This window comes from Dromaius novaehollandiae, chromosome 4 (genome assembly GCF_036370855.1).
Source record: "Dromaius novaehollandiae isolate bDroNov1 chromosome 4, bDroNov1.hap1, whole genome shotgun sequence".
In the NCBI taxonomy this organism is placed as follows: domain Eukaryota; kingdom Metazoa; phylum Chordata; class Aves; order Casuariiformes; family Dromaiidae; genus Dromaius; species Dromaius novaehollandiae.
This window is the reverse complement of record NC_088101.1, coordinates 59,657,562-59,678,495: the sequence shown is the minus strand read 5'-3', so window position 1 is coordinate 59,678,495 and position 20,934 is coordinate 59,657,562. Positions and strand designations below refer to the sequence as shown.

Genomic DNA, 20,934 nt, shown 5'->3' with positions numbered 1-20,934 from the left:
AATGATGCTAAAACTTTTGCACAGACAAAGCTGATTCCATTGAGATTCATTCTCTTTATTTCAAAAAATCATCAGTATACAGCATTGTCACTGAAGAGAAGTGGCAGAAAATCCCTGTAGTTAAAATTGATTTCGTACATGTAGCCTTTCTCATCTTCTTTCATTGTACTAAGCAGTAAAGGAGACATTGCCTATGCCTTTCTAAGGTGTGCAAGTGATCTTTTCAATTGCTTGCACTGTAAGTGCAGCAATTTAATCATATTGCACTGCAATCTACAGGCAGCAGGTTTTGTACCCGTTGAAGTTACTTCCTTTGCTAGTAATGTTGTTCTTACAGGTCTACACTTACCTGACTTAATCACCAGCATTTTGGGCAGTTGGAGCTCCCATGGTCAGAGCTCCACTCTGATTTCACCGTGGGTGCACTCCAGGACAGATTACAAGCCTGTCTGTAGCTGCCTTATTTAACAAAGCCTGTGTCCCAACCCTGCCGGGTAGCAGTGACTGAAGGCAGACGACAGTACTGCAAAACAGGGAAGCCGAGCAATGATGACAGGACTTCGAATTGCCATAGGCATATTTCCTTGGGAAAAAAAAAAAAAAAAAAAGAGATCTTGCTTCACAGCTGCACCTTGACAAGCTGCATAGTGAGAAATTTTTCTCACTGTGGTCAAACCTGTTGTCATCATCTTCATTATCTATGATAATATAATTAAATGCTGCGTAATAACACATCTAAGGAACTCTGTGTATATATGTATGAGAAAAAAATTCCTCAACGGAATAAAAATATTATGAAAAAGCTAAGAAGTCACACAAACTTTGTTTAGCCAAAGCATTCATAGCTGATGCAGACACAAGCTGGGTTTCATTATGACAAAATAAATGAGGTTTCTGATGACACTTTTATCTGTAAATGTAAAATTTAAAAGTTGACTAGATATGATTGAGTGCTTCAATTTGTATTGAAAATGAACAGTTAAAATCAGTGCTTGCTTGACATTTGTTTTCAGCAAATCTTTCATTCTTTCCATAAGTAACAGAATTTTGAGATAACTTCTCTTTTGCATTTTCCGTAAATTGCATGGAAAAAATAGTGTGATATTCCAGCAGACTGATGTGTAACTGTTTTTCATGTCATTATCCTTGCTTCTCCTGTGGAGAAACACAAACAGCCACAGAATCACTTGGACTCTTAGTACATACGTATCTGTCACTGCACACACGAAAGGGCTGAACTCTGGTTAGTAAGAGCTGGCATAGCTCCACAGAAATAAGTGGAGCTGCAGTGAATTTGCAATAGCTGATGATTCAGCCATTGCTCTAAATCACGCAATATGTCCCACTTTGAATGTTAAGCTAACATTTTCTTCCTTTTTATGTCAGATGATAAGATTGTATATCAAGACTTTATTTTCCTTCCCATCTGACCTTTACATGACATCCAAAATAAAGAAAAATATCAGTGTTGATAAATTATTTTAATGGACTTTCTTTCTTCCTGACATTGTCTCAAAGTTCTTTGTAACTAGCTGAACACTAGTACTATAAAATATTATAAATCTTCAACGAAGTATATACATGAAGTTGAAAGGTTCTTTTGACTTTGCATTTTTTCCTCAGATGGAAAAAAGAGTTTGATAGTGTTTTCACAGTTTGTCACAGTTCTAAAAACATGGAGAACAAGCAATACAAAGATTTTCAATCAAGAAACAAATGAGCATAACTCAGATTTAGTATTTTATTCCATTACTAAAAATAATTTGATGTCCATGGTGTGATGAAGGAGTTGGCCTATAGAGAGGCGAGTCTGCAGAAATGTTAACCGCCCTGGTTCTTAGTATTCTTGTCGGGGAACTGCCAGCAGGTCATCAAGAGCTGGGCCAGGGAAAAAGGTTGTCTTGTGCAGCTCTCCCTTCGTTGCTTATCATCTGTCCCCAGTAGGTGTTACCCCCCACCTTTTCTTCTCCAGATCTGCCAGCTGAGTTCCTCGCAAGATTGACATTGCAGGTGCTTCGGTCAAATTGCACTAAACTGGAAAAATTGACACATTTTGTCAGAAATGCAAGGGTGTGAACACACAAACTCTGTGTTGGCGCATCTGACGGAGCGCAGGCACAAAAATAGCAGTTGGGTGCAGACTGAAGACATACAACTCTTCAGCTAGAAGCCTTATGGCCATGCTTATACACTAGGACATGGAAGTTTGCTTCCAAATTTTCAGATTGTGCTTTATGACTTAAATATAACAGTTTTAAATACTATTTAAGATTACTGCCCTTTTGTATCAGTAATCTGTGTTTCAGAAATGTTAAAGCAGAGAGGTGAAACTCTTTTTATAAGGTAACCTTATCTAACATCCTGCACTTGGTTCAGGCCACCCTCTGCAGAAGTTCTGGTGATAGATACAGACATTGTAAAGATAAACCACGTAGGTAACTGAATGCACTTAAAGAGATAGGACACTCACCTTTTCTCCTAAAATACCCCGGACTGTTCATATGTCAAAATAAACACAGAAATAAACATCAGAACAAAGACATCCAAAGCAGTCTCTCAATCTACCCCCAGGACTGCAAAGTCAAGGAACCCTAAGGCAGGGAAAACTGAGTTAATAAACTTTGGGAAAAAAAATTAACTCAGGTGCTATGCTCTTAGACACAATTATAGCTCTGCTAGACGCAAGCCAACATCCCTACGTGGTGCTCTGTGGAGGTGTGCAGAATTTGCAACCTAGTTTAGTTCCCCCTGTGGTCCCTGAGTGGTAAAAATCTTCAGACTGGCCCAGGAATTTCACAATATGCTCAGAAACGCTGAGTTAGCACATAATGGCCTATTAAGGTGTAAATTTTGTAAATGTATTTTACTTAACCATGTTAAAAACAAAGTTTTCGACTTCTACTTGATTGGCTATTGATTGGCTAATGCAGGTAATAGTTTCTTATGACACCAGAGAGCCTGTTCAACCACAGGGAGCCATCGCAGGGTGAGTATCACTGGCAGCTGCACCAGTGTGCAGGGTGGGATGCTCTGGTTACTCCAGCCGGGTGAAACTCCCCCGGCTGCATAGAGGTCGGGGCCAGTGCACAGGGTCGTGCATTACCGCCACCCGCCTCTTCTCTGGGGAGAGGAAGGAGTGGTGAAACTTGTCTGAACTTCCTATATAACTAAATAATGCCAAGGTAGCCCAGGAGAGAGCCCTTCCCTTTTTATTCAGCGGTCGGGCTCAGAGCAGTATTGCACCCCACGCTCTGCAGGAGCGACCCAGGACTTTATAACGATCTGTACCAAGCGAAAGCCGCTGAGATGCCCCCCGGAGGTCCCGCCCGTGGGGAGCTCCCGCCGCCCGTCTGGGGCTCGCTGCGCGCCCCACGGGCCGGGCCGGGCCGGGCCGGGCTGGGGGAGGCGCGGTGCGACGCGGCGGCGGGGCGCGGGCCGGGGGCGCCGGGGCGGGGCGGGCCGGGGCGGGGCGGGGCGCGCCCAGGTGCGCCGCGGCGGGCGGAGCCGCACCGGAGCCGCCGCCGCCCGCGACGCTGGGGAGCTGGCGGTGGCGCCCCGCAGCCATGGGGCAGCGAGAGGCGCTGCCCGCCCCGCCGCCCTGCCGGCCAGGTCAGTGCTGGCGCTGCCGCGGGGGTGCGGGGCGCGGCGCGGCGCGGCGCGGCTTTGCTGCCCTGGCTGGGCTCTCCGCGGAGTTACCGCGTGCGCGGGGAACCTGCCGTCTGAAAAGGGGGAGGAACAAAGTGTTTTACCCTTGAGGCAGGGGGCCGCTAGGTGAAGCTTGCTCCTTGGTGTCTCTCTCGCATTTCTGTAAGCCTTGGCGTGCCGGGGAGCGGTCACTGGCTTTCTGGGCTTTCGCCCCTGGCAGTCTTTGCTTGGCGGAAGCGGGTTTGTACCTGGCTGGCAGCTAAGACAGGCTCTTGGCTTTCTGATATAGGCACGGTGTCTGCCAGGCGTGAGCTGCCTTGGGAGCACAACAGAAACGGACAAAAACGATGTCTGTCATCGAAACAAGTAGTTTTCCAGGTGATTTTAGATCAATATCCCCAGCCTCCGGCTGGACGCTAAGGAGGCTCTCGCTAAAGGACTGTGGGCTGCTGGTCCTGAGCTTTTGCAGCGTTGCAGAATGTGAAATTTGCTCTAAAGGCAGATAGCAGAGGGCTAGATGAGCTACTAGGCTGTCTGCAGCGCTTCTTAGTAGGTAATATTTAGGTGTTTGAGAAAACTTTCTGGGAGCTAGCTTAATCGTGAAACCACTGTCGAAGTCGAACAGTGGCAGCCTTAGCTCAGAACGGCTTTGCGTTGCTATCAGCCTTGAGTCAGAGCGCGAAATACCTATTTCCTCAAGGAGGGGTTCTGGTGACAGGTTTGCGTTTGGGTTTGTTGACATTTCAACCTGGGGAGGTGAAACTAGCTGAGCTACAGAAACTGGGCGCTACGTGAGCCCAGCTTCCTCTTGTGTTTGTCCCCTTCCTCGGTCCTTCCAACCCTGATCTTGAGACTGTTGGCAATGGGTAATGAAGTAATTCCTCTATCAGCCTCCTTTTCACAACCCTCAGTTGCTCCTTTCGTGTATGGAGTGACATCTCTTTACAGGCAAGTGGAACAAATGATACATTTTTTTAAAACTAGATAATCTCTTGAGCATGGCAGGCAAAGATCACAGCTGTTCAGGATGACTCTTCGCAGCTGGCAGAGAATCCTCAAGATCCAGTGTCCCTTTGTGGATGTAAGTGAGCAAAGTTCGCCTTTCAGGAAGGAAGGGAACGTATCCTGGGGCGGTCACGAGAAGAAACGCTTTTATTCACGTGTGATCCCACTGTGCTGTACTTGGTGGCTTGACTGAAGAATCAGTTGAAAAACTAGTAGTAACATCATTATTTGGAGGAGAATAAGCCTGCAATTAATCTACACCTAAGTGAAAGGTTACCATTCACAAAAAAGGATGAGAAGAAAGTTACTTTCCTGTACCATAGTAACCCAACACACTGATAGAAAGCTGCCTTTTCAGTCTCAAGTGGCTGAAAGACTGTAGTTGTCAAGAGTTTTTATCTTGATTAATTGGAGGGACCTGTTGCTGCCTCTCACATAAGGCTTGTAACATCACTGAGTGATGTTACAATCTTTGCCAGTCCTGTTTAGCACCATTGCATAAAGTTAAGCAACACACTAGTTCTCTCTAATTTTTTTATTTTTTAATGCTAGCTGATTTTCTTTGCAGCTTTTGTTTTGCTCAAGCCACCTCTAAGCAACATAACTAAAGCTGTGTTACGTTGCAGGTTGTTAAAATACTACCTTAGCTGTGGAGGCCTCCCTTTCTTGGAGGGTGTCTTGCAGAAACCATGGAGAATGAATTAGACCTGCTAGCAATATATGCAGACTTTCTTGGATGTGGTCTTTTTTACTGGATGGAGGCTGAGAAATTCCAACACTTGTTTGGGATTTCCGGACACGCAGCAGAAGTAGCTCTGACCATACCGCAGGACACTTGAGAAATCTTGAATGTGTCCATGGTGTGCACACTGCAGAGGTGATCTGTTCACGTGCAGTGGACACACAACATTATCAGGTTGGGCTGGGTTTGCTCTGCTTGCAATCAACAACACATCTGTGAACGTTTGTCTGGAAAAACCTATCTGGCAAAACATGGCAAACATAATCCTTCATCAGTTTTTCTTCTGATGTTGAAGACATTCAAACTGGAGGTAAAACTTTTGTTTCTAATTGCTAATTAGTGCTGCTATACCAGCTCTCTTAGTATACTTCAAATTCTGTAGTTGAAAATGGACATACTGCTACTGTCCTTCATGTTGTACGTAAGATTTTCTTCGTTTTTCTATTATGCATGTTAATTTACAAGTATTTGCTGCAGAGCAGCTGACTCTCTCTCTTCAAGCATATTCAGTTCACTCTGTGACAAAACAGATTGGACAATTCTGCATTCAAAGCTTAAGAAAATCCCACCGGAAATGGGGGGGAAAAAACCATAAAAAGCGCCTAGAGCTGCAGCCGGGCTTGCTGAAGCCAAAGAATGGGAGGGCAACGTGAGGAGACAAACTGGGGACGAGTCTGCTGGTAAACTTCAAAGCAAGAGTGGAAGGGGGAGGGAGGCATCTGCGCGGAGAACTTCAGAGCTGCTGATACGGGAGGATTCCTGTGAGGGTGCTTTATTGAATGTCTCAGTCCACAGGTCTGTCTTATCTAATACAGACTTAACTTCTCAGTATGATGGCCTGAGACTTTCTGAAAAGCCAGCATTATCTTTTTTTAAACAGAGGAAGCAGCTGAATCACACTTATATTCTGTATCCCGAATACACAATCGGGGACTAAGAGCAAAGGGATTTCATTCAGTAGCAACGTCACCATTCTTTTGCCTTGCCCTGATGTGTGTTAGCTAAGAGAGACTTTTATGCTTAACTGATTGCTCCTTAATTTTCTTCTGTGAAGTAACCTTTAATAACTTAAGTATATGCAAAATTTTCTTTTTCTAAGATTGTGGAAACTCTTCAGGGTTTTAAAATACTTTCAGTGATAAATGCAAATCTCTTTATTTTTACATTATCCAGTTGCAGCTTCTAGAAGTGGCAAGATGGCAAAATACTATGCTACGTACTATGCAAAAGTAATTTCATGCAGTTGTAAAGCGCTTTAAGATTATAATTTTCGGCTGTAAGATGTAGAGATAACTATCTTGTAGAACTCTTTTTACAAAGTTAGGCTTAGCAATACAAAACAAGCCCTGTTATACTGACACACTCTTGGCAAACAAGGAAATGTGATTGCACAACCTGAAAATAAAATGGTAACCAACTGTATTATGTTTGTACTGTATGTGGACGGGATGACTGAAAGTAACTATTCCTTAGTCTTTATTTGTAAATGATGGCCAGTGTTAACATCGGCTTTGTCAGCTGCAAATGAAGATAGGCTGTCAAAGTTCAGACCATTTTTAGTACTTTCTATATATTCAAATATTCCTCCTAAACAGCATTAGGGGAATCGAAGGTTGCTTGTTGTTAACGGTGTAGTAAAGTACTTGTGATAGCACATTAATATTTCCATAACTTGGATATGAACAGACTCAGAGGAACATTCCTTCTACTCAGTCTCTAAATGTTTTTTTTCAGTTGGGGAAAGAAAAAAGAAGCCAGTGTATTACAGATGATGCAACATAGCAGGATGAATTCTTCATGTGTCATTTTAATTACAGGGGAAACATGGAAAACAAAATTGTGTTGCATCCAGTCCTTTATGTGAGTCACTAGGGACAGTGCTTTTGTTCTGCATCAGCTCTTTCATGTTTTAATGCATCTTAGCAATAAATCCTTTCTTTCCAAAAAGGCTGTTCTTGAAAGCTGTCCCAGCATGGATGCTGCAAGCTGTGCTGTTTGAGCGCTGGCAGTCTAGCTTGAGAAACCGCGAAACTTCCTGCACTGACTGCTGGAAGCCCTGCTGCAGCATTGCTATCTCTCCCACTCTTTCCCATGCAAAATAACTGTGCATTTTGTTCTCAGAAATGCAATACCTCTTCTTCCTTTAAAAACTATGTCCAGGTTAATTGCAATGGTGCCATTCCTGGTACTGATGCTGATAAGTTTTGGCCAATTGAAAAGCTGTGGCTTCAGTGTTAGGTCAGCATCACTGTGCTCTGCAGCCACGTTGCAGGGATAGCCGGGAGGATGGTCCCTTGCCAGAGGGATCCTCCTGCGTTTACAGGTTGCTGGGGTTAAATGAAAGTTTTCGTGAGTTGTAACGAGGCCTCCACCTAAAAATTTCACTACTGGTTAAAGATGATTGTCTTACATGGTGGTGCCTTACAGGGCTGGCTAATCACGCTGAGACTGACCAGGACTGCGCATGTTACGTGGCTTTTGTGTCGCGCTCTAAGGGTCCTTTGCACAGTCTGAAATGGCAGAGTGCTCTGGAAAGGAGGATGCGGAGCTCAGACAGGCCTCCTCCGGAGCTGCGCCTGGTTCATGCATCACGCGTCCTTTCCCTTCCCCTTGCCTCCTCCTAGGTGCTGTGCTCCCCTTTGCTTGCCGCGACTCTTACCAAGCATGGTGCCAGATCATCAACGTATCCGCACCCCGCTCTTCTTTCCTCTCCTCCATGGAGAAGACCTTCAACGAAACAAACCTGAGCATTTCCGCGCCTGCTGGCAGCAGATGTCGGCTCTACATCGGCTTGGCTTTGGCAATAGGTTCCAGTATCTTTATTGGTGCCAGCTTCATCCTGAAGAAGAAGGGCCTGTTGAGACTGGCCACCAAAGGAGTCACCAGAGCAGGTAAGCCGTGTTGCCTGGCTCATTCTGGTAGGAGATACATATATAGTATTATGTCTTTGCCCATGGTTACGAAGCCTGAGTTTCCCAAATTCTTAGGGATATGGGGGCAGCAGTGGGTATTAAATATAGTAGGTTGGTAGTGTTTCCTCCCCGACAGTAGTTAGATACTAAATGAAGTTCTTTGCCTCATCCTTGAAAAAGCCTTTCTCTGCCCCCTCCCCCCAGCCCCTTCTTTCCCTACTTCATTTGAGACAGAAAGGCTTGAGACAGTAACTAGTCTAATTCCTTCTTTAAAAACAGAAAAAGCCATGAGCTATGCAAAAAATACTTTTAAACGTTTCCACAGTTAGTCCAACTATTCCTCCGAGATGCAGAGCTAGAAAAATGTGGAGAGCTTTTAAAAATTCCCTTAGACTAATCTCATACTTCCCTTTGTATGGTATTTAAATATATAGCATTAGCAGTTTTTCCTTGTTGTATTTATTGCAAAAACTACTGTTACTGTTCCAGAGAATTCGGATATCTGGAGTAAAAACAGAGATACTGAATGTACAATTTACTTCCACTTTGTGTCAGAAAAATCCATGGGCAAAGTGGAATTTTTTTCTTTTAGTTTAAATTGTAAGCAGAGTCCAAATGCAGCTGTATATGAATATGTTGGATTTGACCTCGGAAAGCATTTCAGAGTGTTTTCTAACCTCATCAACAATCTTCACCAACATTTCACTTTTGCTTAGAACTTTTCCTCCATGTGTATTTAGTCAAATATCATTTTCTGTAAGTACAGTCACAAAGCAAGTAGAGTGGTTAATAAAAATATCAGTCAAAACCAAGCAAAATATTCTTCGTATCACATCCAGATAATATGCTATTTCAATAGTTCATGTGATTTAATGAAAATGCAAAGCTGTAATATTGTTTATTACAATAAAGTGATCTTTTTCTTCTAAGATGAGATTTTATTTTCCCCTTTCAGGACAGGGTGGATATTCTTATTTGAAGGAATGGCTTTGGTGGGCTGGGTTACTGTCAAGTAAGTCACCTCCTTCCTTTCATGCTATATGTAAACACTACCTAAAATAGTTTTAAATAGATTCATTCCCTATTTTTTCATTCCTCTCACTGAGAAGGAATTTCTTTACAATTACCTTTATATCAGCCATTCTGATATCCCATGTCTCAAATATTTTGTTTTCTCTTCAGAGCTCTCTGCGGAATGATACTTTTTCTTTAATACCCAGTCAAAAGCAGCGGAGCGGAGGCCCTCTCCTGCTCCCGGGCGTTCTCGCCATCCCTTTGCGAAGGTGCTGCCCTCGCAGAGTTGTTCTATGACCAATTATCTTGGCATTATCATTGTAGTTATGCTGTAATATACAATACTAAGGGCAAAAGTATTTAACTTTCTTCAGTCTTCAGTTTTATTATATCCAGAAGGGGTAATGCAGATACTTTTGAAAATAAAGTGTGCATATTTAGTGTAGAAAAAAGATTTTGTTTTATATTTGCTATCATACCTGTTTTATTATTGCTGTCATATCTATCATACAAAATACTTAAAATAGTATTCCTTTTACCTCCCTGGCCCCAACCCAACCTCAGTCCAAATGTTTTTTCTCCTACAGTGGGATTAGGAGAAGCTGCCAACTTTGCTGCCTATGCCTTTGCGCCTGCAACCTTAGTTACTCCTTTGGGTGCACTGAGCGTTCTTGTAAGGTTAGTACAAATTGGGAGCAAGCTTTTAAAAATGAGTCATTCACTATCTGAGGAAAAAATCTGGACTTGCTCTTCAGTTTTATTAAAATTCTCTTTCAGTCAAAGACAAAAAATGATTTTTGCTCTTTGGTGGAAAGATCCCTTTGCTGAATATCCTGGGTAGAGGGAATGAAAAGTGTTGTTCCAGAGACTAACATATGCTTTCCCAACAGCCTTCCACGTCTATTATGAGCTATTTCTTATCAGCATATAGTAGATGCATTGCTGCTGCATAGTGGTAGAAGGTTGTAATTTATCCCATTCTAGAACATGTAGAAAACTGAAGCTTTCCTAAAAAGTCATATCTTGTTCTTTAGTTGTAACAAGATTTAAAAGAATATATATATATTGCCCCATTAAAATATTTTTTAAATTATTTTTTATAGGAGGATAACTTCAAATTAAGGCATATCTGGTATGCATTTGAGGTTTCCTTTTGGTTTTGTTTTTTCTTTCCCAAGTTGTTCAGGAAAGAAGGCAAAGAATTTTAGCATTTTACTATCCACAGTTAAATTTTGTGGTTCTTTTGAGATATGAACGTCCTTCAGACACTCATTACCTCCAATGTATGAAGAAATAAATAATTTCCAAATACTTGAGCAAATACATGAATAAGGTTAACACAGAAGCAGAGAAGACATGGATTACACTAACAGCTAACTTTCTGGAAAATAATGTATTTGCAACATTGAATTATTGTAATTTAAATGTAAAGATATTATTTTTAAGGACTTAGTTTTAAACACCATGCTTCATGCAGTATACTAATTTAGGCAGTTTTTTTTTTTTTAAGACACTTGTAGTAAAAAAACTGTTAAAAATACAGATGTTCTTTGAAAATAAAACCAGTGTAACTCGGTCACCTACAGATGTGCTGTGATTGGTGCATAGGTAGCAGCATGCTAACTGGTTCACTGGCTGTTGCTTCTCAAAACAGGCCAAGTTTTAACTGTCTCCCTTTGATGTGGGTAGCAGTCTTCCAGTTTTCATGAAAATGAGAACTCGTGAGAACGTAATATCAGTGAGATCTTTGCCCTTCTGCAAAACTGAGCTGTAATTTGATCGATGGGTTGAAAAAATTTTTGTGAATTTCCACCTGCAGTTAAGCGCATTCCTGTGCCTGAAGCTGTGCAGTAGATGAGCTGCACCATGAGGTCACCTTATTTGGGCCCTGTTATCCTCAGGCTGTATCTCGAACCTCTTGGAGAGCCCAGGGCCAGCCCACCTCAAAGAGCGAGAAGTGCCTCCATGTTTTTAGGTGGAGTCCTGACAAGTCAGGCAGAAACTCTGTCCGGATGCGTGAACTCAAGGAAGGGGTAAAGGATCAATTTCCAAAACTTCCTTGCATTTGTTTTAATGCCAAGTAAAATGGTTTAAGCCATTTTCTGACAAAATTAGCAGTTCCTGTGGTCAACTTACCGGTGCGTGAGGGTGCTGCGTGAGTAATGCACACCTCCGACCCAGGTCAATCGATAATGAGAAATTTCTCGAGCAATTCTGACCCTTTACCATCTGGAGGGGAAGGACTAGGGTTGCTAAAACCCCCCACCAATCTTACAAAGCTCCTTACAACTTCAGGAAAGTAGAATAATTTGATTATTTCAGGTTGGTTTCCCTTATATCCAAATTCAAAAGAGGTTTTGAATTATTACCTAGATTATTATATTCTATAATTAATATTCTTCTAAATATAGAAGAATATTCTTCTAATTGTAGAATTATAGAATATTCTATATTCTATAATTATTACCTAGAATTAGAATTATTATGCTACGCAGGCACATTTTGAATGTCTCGCGCGGTGGAGCTGAACCTTCCGTTTGTATTGCCCCACAGTGCTATACTGTCATCTTACTTTTTAAATGAGAAGCTGAATATTCACGGAAAGCTGGGCTGTGTACTGAGCATTTTGGGGTCTACAGGCATGGTTATTCACGCCCCCAAGGAGGAGGAGGTCACCTCATTAGGCGAGATGGAAATAAAGCTGCAAGATCCAGGTCTGTAGATTTAACCTGCAATATTTCATGCAAAATACTATGTGGCAGACTTTTGTGCATTCTTACTTCACTGGATCTGTTGGTGAGTGAGTGAATTGGACTGAATTTTATGTGATTACCCCTAAATTAAGATTTCTTTTGATAAGAAACAGAGCTTAATATTTCTGTTACTGCCCTGTTTACCACATTCACGTTCTGGATGTGAATGCAAGCAGGTTTCTATGTATAAGCATTAAGAATCTCTAAACAAATAGGAGCCTAGTTTTATGTTTTTTATATGTGTGTGTATGTATATGTATATCTTCATTTTCTGTGCAATTATAATTGCGCATTAGCAAGAGTAATGGCAGATGGGCAGGGTTATGTTAGGTGAAGGAAACTGTAATGTGGTGTCTAAAAGTTCTTCTAAGCTGCTTTGCCAGGGAAGGCAGCAGCCTTCCTGGGCAGAGCTGGCGTGGGGCACCTCATGGTACAATGATGGCTGATCCTTACTTGGTTGTAGGTTGCATGACTGTGATGGCAGAAACTGCCAAAGTCCATCTCCATCAATGTACGAATGTTTTTGGAATACACAGAATTAGAGATGTTGCCTTTATTCATTGAGTTGGTTATAACCTGTGCTTTTACAGTGCCCTAGATGGATCACATAGTTAATATTTACAATGCCCCAGCAAAACACAATGTCATAATATGATCTTAATGTTTGTTGCAGATTCTTGAAGAACTGCACTGAAAGTAACCCATTTCTTCTGTAACAAATATCAGCAAATTCAGAAATTAAACTTTAATACATATATACTTATAGTTAGTCTGATATTTTCCAATGTGTGGCATGCAACCTGCTGGATATTGTGTGATAAAATTTAAAGATCAGTATGCCACCTAATACGTGTACATCTACCAGCAATCTCTTGCAAAGTTTTATCTAGACATTCAAAATACGCTTAACTAGATATTTAGTATAAAATAAATGTTACCTTAGAATACTATATTTGTGCATAGTATATGGACCTTTGAGGGAAGGTTCATCTCTGAATGTATCTAGACAAGCTTGCTTTTTTTTTTTTTTTTTTTTTTTCCCCCTCCATGTGCTTTGTCATATTCCTAGCATTTGTGACAATCACGGATCAGAATGGGGAAGAGCAGGGACTTGCGTATGCTAGATGTGTAAGGACTGGATTGGAAAGTAGGAAGTACAGTAATCTTTTGTACTTCTGACTTCAATTAGGCAGTGAATTACTTCAGATTTCCTTCTCCACCTGTAATAATAATTTACTTATGGTGTGTGGGGAGGCTGGAAATTAGTTAACTGTTTTCACAGACTTTGAACTTGTGGTTTATGCCTGCAAGTACTGGCTAATGAAAGCATAAACACTATAGAAATTCCAGCTCGGATCATCTGGGTCCCTCAGGAGCAGCTCTGAGAGCTTAGCAGGATCTCAAACAGGAAGGTCCCAGCTGCAGAGCTTCCTTGGCCTGAATCTGCCTAGAGCCCACAATCCCCTAAATTCAGTATAAACACAGAGCTTCCACGTGTGTAGTTTAACATATTTCCCAAGGATACAGACTTAAAAGCAGTACCTCTTATATGGCTTCTCGCAGATTATTTGGCTAAGAAAGGATGTGCTACTTCTTCCTGCCCTTTCAACCCTGTGAGGGGATGAAAGGCTCCATAACCAAAGGTATCTCCACTTTAAATGGATAACAGCTTTCGGTTACCTTCACCTTTAGCCATTCATTAACTTACTCCATTTGAATTGCTGTCTAGCTCTGAGTTCTGCTTACAGCCTTGTTCTGAGTAAGTTGGCGTTCATATTAAATCAAACAAATCTCTCCGGGTTGAGAGCCATAGGGTATGTATCAAAAGCGTATTTGGGAAAGGGAGGAATTTCACATGGAGAAGGGCAGTTCAGGACAAAAATGAGGATCTTCATTCAGCTAGGCTAATCTCTTGGAAGCCTTTGTGGTTGTTGAGTCCATAGTTACATATTTTTTAATGTATTATTACTGTGTGTGTTCGCACTCTTCTCAAAGGCTCTGTACTTTTTCAAGCGGAGGAGAGCCACTCTTTAATGAAAAGAAACAATTTCTGTCTGGAAATCGAAGAGACCATTGACACTTCATCAGTCTCACAAAATATTTTCTCTTATTTTCTGTTGAATCAACACTAGTAGACCAATAAAATATATAGTTGTCATAAACATTCTAAATGCAAAATGTATTTTTGGATTAATTTCACTGAAAGTGTTAAATGGGTAGAATTGCAATGAACTTCATAGAGAACTCTTAGAATAATTTTTATCATGTACTTGAACATAGTTTGATATTATCTCATGTTTATTACTCTTCTTTTCTTCCTTTTCCTCTATCACGCAGTATTTGTCGCATTTGCTGTTGTCATAACAATCATTGCCCTCGTGCTGATTTTTATTGTGGCTCCAAGGAGAGGTCAGACAAATATATTGATCTACATTTTAATTTGTTCAGTCATTGGTGCCTTCTCTGTCTCATCTGTCAAAGGCCTGGGCATTGCCATTAAACAAATGCTGGAGGAGAAGCCAGTGTATCGACATCCATTGGTTTATGTTCTGGTGGGAATCCTAGTGCTCTCGGTCAGCACTCAGATCAACTATCTCAACAAAGCGCTGGACGTGTTTAACACGTCTCTAGTGACACCTATTTATTACGTGTGCTTCACCACTACAGTGGTAATGTGCTCCATCATCCTGTTCAAGGAGTGGAAAAGCATGGACCTGGGGGACATCACTGGCACCTTGAGTGGGTTCTGCACTATCATCATAGGCATTTTTCTGTTGCACACTTTCAAAAATGTTAACATCACCTGGAATCAGTTGATGTCCACGGTTGTAAAAGAATCTTCGTTGCCATGCCATGAATGTGACTCCTGTCATAGCTTGCTGGAGAACATGGAAAGCCCAGCTTTGGCACAGGAGGAGGACAATGTTTTATACAGTCAAGGAAGCTCTCAAGCAGCTGTTCATCAGTGAAGTACCATGAGTTGCAGACTCAGCCTGCCCGTGTCTGTCAGAACACTTTTCCTTTCCACAGTCTTCTGAAAGACCATCTGTGAAGAGAGTTAAGTGTGGGATACCCCTCTCTTAGAAAGCTTGGAAAAGTAGCCAGCTGTTGGTAGAAATGAATGAAAAGGTTCAATAATTAACATGACAGACAGAAACCTGATGGAGTTTCATCATCAGGCAATAAATAGGTTTGTCCAGTTTCTATACATAACATCATCTGTTGGACGATTTTATTTAAAAAAAATAAAAGCTTTCTAAACTATATTTACAAAGTGCAATTTTTCCATCATGATAGAAGATAATGTCCTTGCTAAAGTAACAAGCAGTCTGCTATTATCTTAGTAATGCCCTTGATATTTCAGGCTTTCTTTACCTATTTATAATTCATTGCCAAGCAAACTTGTTGATATTCTACCTGAAGGGTATTCATTGGAGATATAATATGAAGAAAATGCTCTCTAATCCTTTTAGCTTTCAATATCAAATTTTATGTAAGATTTTTTTTGACTTTTGAGTGCCAATGAACCTTGTATGGCTGTTGCACGAAAAAGTTATGAGATGTGGTTCCCAGTAACCAGTCTCCTTAACTCTTTTTTTCAATAGCAAAGCTCTAGCTTTTTTTACCATAGGAATCCTTCACTCTCCAAATCCCTGAATGCACATGTGCCCTTTTACTTCAAAACCATGACCAAGTTACATTTAAAAAAAAAAACAAAAAACCACAGCTGTTTATAGGCCTGAAAGCAGTTGCCATTCACTTTTAAAAATTACTTAAGATGAAAGAATATTTTATTCAAAGACAGCAAACCAATACATGCAATTAATAATTTCCGCTCTCTTCACTTTATATTACTCTGAGGCAAAAGAAGGGAATACATTTATTTCAGTGCTTCCTCTTAATACTGCCATCTATACATCAGAAGCTAGTTAAGCTTTAAATTTTTCTGTTCTTCCAGAAGGGGACCAGTACTTCTTGATAGGAAAACAGGCTTGTTACTTTATATTTTGTTATAAAGGCAGAATTCACTTCCAAACAGTGCTCTATTTCTAAAAATCCTAGGTAAAGGAAGGGCAGCAATGGTTGAGAAACATCGAAACATTATAGTAGGTGTTTTTCTTTGGCATTTCCTTTTCTGAAAATGAATATTTACTTGTATTAGATGTTTTATCTCTTAATCTACTATATTCCTTGAAGATTTATAGCTGTATGACTGCTTATTCCTCAGTTGTGGTCACTGATCTTTATCTCATAAAACCTTGCACAATCCATGTTTTACTCATCACCATCCCCTTTATTTCCACTTTATGAGCAAGAAAGTTACTTTGGCAGTCAGATGTGTGGATCACAAATAGCTCATCAGAAAAGCAGTATTTCCACACCTTGGGTTTTTAAATGCGAGTTCAGAACCTTTGTCAGAGGATTCCAGCATGTAGGCAAGAAGGCTGGACTGCACTGATCAAAAATGAGTTTTAATCAGCTGAGGCTTATACGCAAAAATGGAATCTCCTTATAACAAAGGCTGTACATTCCCTAACTTGCAAAGAGTGTAGTAAAAGTGGACACTTTAGGTGGATACAGAATTGTTCTACTAAGTGAGAGCTCATAATTGCCTTGCAAGAACAAAATGGTTGCTACAGATATTTCATGTTGTGCAAAGTTTAATATTGATGCTAATGTCATGTATTTAATTTTTGAAAGATGTCCATGAAACCTTTCTCTTGTTACTTATATTCCTCCTATTTTAATGATGTTTTGGAAGCTACTAAAAACTAGACAGTAACACTCAGGATACTAACTTGAAATCATTTCTAAATTACAAGGACACTTGTTCACATGCACAAACACACAGACTCTTGTTTTCCTAGGAGGAGGGTAGCTGAAAAATGTGACAAAGAAGAGTGTGTAGCTCTTGTCCCTTATACAAGTTATATAGGTAATCTTGCCAACATAAAGAGAAGGAGAGAAGATCTCATTAGGCTATAGGTGTTCAGGGTATCACCTGTGATTACCTAATTTGGGAAGCACATTTGACAGTGCAGCAAGTGACGGCAATGCTATCACAACAAAAGCAGATGTTTTCACAAAAAATGTTCTTGCCTTGTAAATATAATGACAATGTAACGTATTCCACTGTAGAATATTTTTCAGCTTTCCAAGTGGTGAGACAGATGGCAGTTCTTTGTTATTAAATGCAAGTATTAAAAACTTTCCAGAAACTGGAGGACGAGGAAAAATATAAATTATGGTGTCATAATTTCATAGATAATATAAAAAAATACTTAGTTTTATTGGTCAAATCCAGGATACAAACACTTCAGCGTTAAAGACAGATTGTAAAATGACTAAAAATGGAGTTTACTGTAGAGTAACTCCAATTTTATAGTTTACAAAACTTACACTGTTTCTGCAGTGTGAATTACTCATAATTTATAGAATAACTGAAGAAGACAATATTGATTGACCCTTAAAAAAAAAAGGGAAATCATTTTGCATAGCTGGTAGCCCCTCTATTTGCTTATGTAGTTGTCAGTATTGTGTGACTGAATGGGTTATTGGTATGAAAGAGTAACCAGTCCAATTCTTGTGTGGATACATGTTGGCTTTTTTACAGGTATGTAGTAATGCTTTTTTTGATAGGGACATGGGCTTTTTCCGTACGTACTCCTGACAATCAGTTAACTTATACTAAGCAAGAATTTTGTATTTGCTACTGGACCTGCATAGCTACTTTTATATAAAAATAACTTAACGTTACTTTCCTTGTAGATGTTATTTTCTTGTGAGCATCAGAAAACCAGAGCTGAAGCCTACTCTCATAATGTCCATAATGTTAAGAAATAAATTATTGATTTCTTTTTTTGTATGCAGTAACATTTGCCACAAGAGATGTTATTTTTGAAAATGTTTATAGTTACTAATTTGGGATAATTTTAATTTTTTTATGAAATTATACCACTATTTATCTTATAATAAAGTATTGATGAATTGAGTACTAAATGATCTGTCTTTCTTAAAGAAGGAGGAAAACAATAAAAGTCATGCTTCTGGTAAGCGTTTAAATGCTATCTGATGGATCTAAAGTGAATAATTCTGGTTATAGTAGCTGGTCCTATATATACACATATTTGTCAGTCTAAATGAAGACAACTGGCTGATAACCTTGCAGTTCACATGTATCTGAGCTGGTCATGACCTTCTTGTAGTAGTTTTTGTGATCAGAAAGATAAATGTTCTGCTCCCCTGAAAAAGCCAAGTGGGGAACTACACATTTGGGGATCTTCACATTTAGCTAAAGAGTCTGTAATGGAATTGGGGGGAAGAGCATGGGGACACTGTGAGGTTTTGACTGTCTTGGAGGGTTACCCAGCTCTGCCAAGATATGGTACTTTTATCCTGGTGCTCTGTGGAAAGCCACAACAAGGAATAGTTAATGCTGATGGTGAAACTAGCAGGTGGATGATGTGGATGTTGAGGGACAAAACTAATGGGTTAGAAACACTGAAGCCAGTGTATTAGTGAACTCTTTTTAATGCCCGTTGTCAGTGGAAAGTGTTTCGGTGAATGTTCAGGTTTTCCAGGCAGCGATATGAAAGAGACTATAATAGTTATTTGAAGCGTTATGGAAAGCAGGGGGAATCGTTAAGAACAGGAACAAAGAAAACCTCAGAGGCAACACATTGCTAACCAAATTATGGCTTTTAAAGGCTGATACGAAACAAGCTTGGCAGCTACTTGTTACTGCAAACCTCAGGGCAAATGGGCAATTAGATTCATTATGTAGCTGTGCTGACTCAGATAGATTAAATAATCTATAGGGAATTTGGAAGAAGTACATAGGTTATAAGTTTCCATAGAAACCTGGTCTAGTATCCTCCTTTCTCTGCCTTCCTAGCCAAGCCTAAAGCAGCCATGCTATAATCAAGGTGATTTCTTCCCAAAGAGTACTCATTCAAAACGTAAACCGCATCACTTATCACAGTTGCAGCCTGGGGTTATTTCTGGAATTACACACTTGTGGCTAACATTTCGTTACTGCTTAAATTTCGGCAAAACAAAACTGACAAGTGTATTCGGAAACCCTCTTTGACAGAGTGATTTCCAGGCTTCCCATAGCAAGTCCCTCCCTGCAGTTTTTAAAGAAGAGCAGAGGTTTACAACTAGATTAGGAGGCTACATGGAAGTGAAGCTGTCTGATGTGTGTGCATGTCATATATGTAGGTAAATCTGTGGGTATTTCTCTGTTGTGAAATGTAATCGCTTAGAGAGGAAAAAAAAATGTTGGTCTGAAAAACAGATGGGCGTAACCTTCACCAGACTTGTACGCACAGGTAACTGATCTGCATTATTTGTCAGGAATCACAAATCATTTCGACATCTGAAAATAAATACCAGTTTTTCAGTGATTTAGCTTTCCATAGAAAAGAGATGCGTCCCAAGTGGCTTGTGCACGGAAACAGGGAGTTCTGGCTTCTTTCCCCGTCCTGGATACTGCCTTGCTGCAAGTCTGTTTTCTGATGTTTGAACGTCACCTGGATTTTCATGAGTGCTGAGGAGTCATGCAGACTTATGACTATGTCTCATGCAAACATACAAAGGTTAAAAAAAAATAATAATACCAGCCGGCAGACCCCTGTGTGCCCACATATGCGCCTCTGTCAGTGACGTGGGCCAGGGTGGCATTCACTGTTCACCTGTACAGGTGCTTTGATTTTGCCTGTTTGAGTGCGGTCAGCGTCTGAGCTAAGCTCACAGGAACCACGAGGACTGAGGTGTAATTGTTAATCTTTATTTATGGGTGCAGCTCTTCTAATAAATAAATATACTTAATATACCTGATCTTTGTCCTGCTAGGCCTTTCTTGCTGCTGATTAAGCACTGATTTCCACAGCTGTGAAGCATGTTATAGCTCATTTTAATTTATTTCCAGTCAGGCATTTGATGTCAGCTGTTAAATGTACCTGTGTATATGTGTTAATAAGAGTTTACTCAGAAGCTGAGGGACCAGTAAAACCCGTTATTTACTCAGTGCGTTAGGCCAGCATGTTCCCAGGGTGCATGCGTGCTTGTTCCAAAAACGAGCACGAGCAGGGCGCTTTGCAAACGTAACCCTACCTTTTATTGCACAGTAGTGTACAATCTGCTAGCTATATATTAACTTGCGGTAATAAATGTAACAAAACCAGTTTTACAAGAGCTATTAAAAGAGATTCTTCATACACTATTCAAAGTCTCCACGTACTTTTACGTTGCAGATGTAGGTTGAATTTGGCAGTTGTAGAGCATCACCTGCTGAAAAGTGTTGCAAGTCTGTGGCCTAGGCATAAAGTTGTGGTGAGCGCAAGGCGCAGCACAGCATTGTGTAAGTCTGCACTCACTCACTTTTGAGCATTCAGTTCCACATTAGACCTATGACTAAGTCAGTTATAAAAGTAAACACTGCCATTGGTCGGTGAAAATTCTTCTAGCAGATTACAAAAAAGGATCAGGATATCATGTTTCACTTGAAGCAGAAATGCCTTAAAACTGTATTTGAAAGTACTCCCAAAAATTTAAACAATATGAATAAGAGCTTCCTTTCCCAAGGCATAATAACTATCAAAAGGTGAGTTATTAATACCTAGAGTGAACTGGACCTAGAGATGCTGTTGTCTCCTAGAAATTCAAAATTTGGGAAGATTTAGATATTTCATTTTATTGTTGCATTATTTTTTAAATTTGGAAATGGAAAAAAAAGTAAAATTAAGTTGTACAGAATTTGTTCATTTTTCAGATAGTTTTAAGTATTTTCTCTAAAAAATGCTATAAAATCAAATATGCCTGTGTTTATAAATAAGTCACAACGCAATCACATATTAAGAAA

The 20,934-nt window shown here is 40.3% G+C and overlaps 1 protein-coding gene across 2 annotated transcripts; it reads left to right on the top strand.

The window, feature by feature from the left end:
* The first annotated feature begins 3,483 nt into the window (after positions 1–3,483).
* NIPAL1 (NIPA like domain containing 1) lies at positions 3,484–18,071 on the top strand. 2 transcript variants are annotated; one of them, XM_064511181.1, is made up of 6 exons: positions 3,484–3,609; positions 8,017–8,283; positions 9,260–9,316; positions 9,906–9,996; positions 11,872–12,032; positions 14,409–18,071. In XM_064511181.1, the coding sequence occupies exons 1-6, from the start codon at positions 3,564–3,566 to the stop codon at positions 15,038–15,040; spliced, it is 1,254 nt and encodes a 417-aa protein (XP_064367251.1). In that variant the 5' UTR covers positions 3,484–3,563; the 3' UTR covers positions 15,041–18,071. The 2 variants fall into 2 exon arrangements, with proteins under 2 accessions (XP_064367251.1, XP_064367252.1); XM_064511182.1 differs by lacking the exon at positions 3,484–3,609 and adding an exon at positions 3,740–5,702.
* The last annotated feature ends 2,863 nt before the right edge of the window (positions 18,072–20,934 follow it).

Excerpts from the sequence above, each read along its gene's own strand:
- NIPAL1 (XM_064511181.1), top strand. The coding sequence starts at position 3,564 with ATGGGGCAGCGAGAGGCGCTGCCCGCCCCGCCGCCCTGCCGGCCAG. Across the intron at positions 9,317-9,905 it reads GTGGGCTGGGTTACTGTCAA|TGGGATTAGGAGAAGCTGCC; the intron begins GTAAGTCACCTC and ends TTTCTCCTACAG. Across the intron at positions 12,033-14,408 it reads AATAAAGCTGCAAGATCCAG|TATTTGTCGCATTTGCTGTT; the intron begins GTCTGTAGATTT and ends TCTATCACGCAG.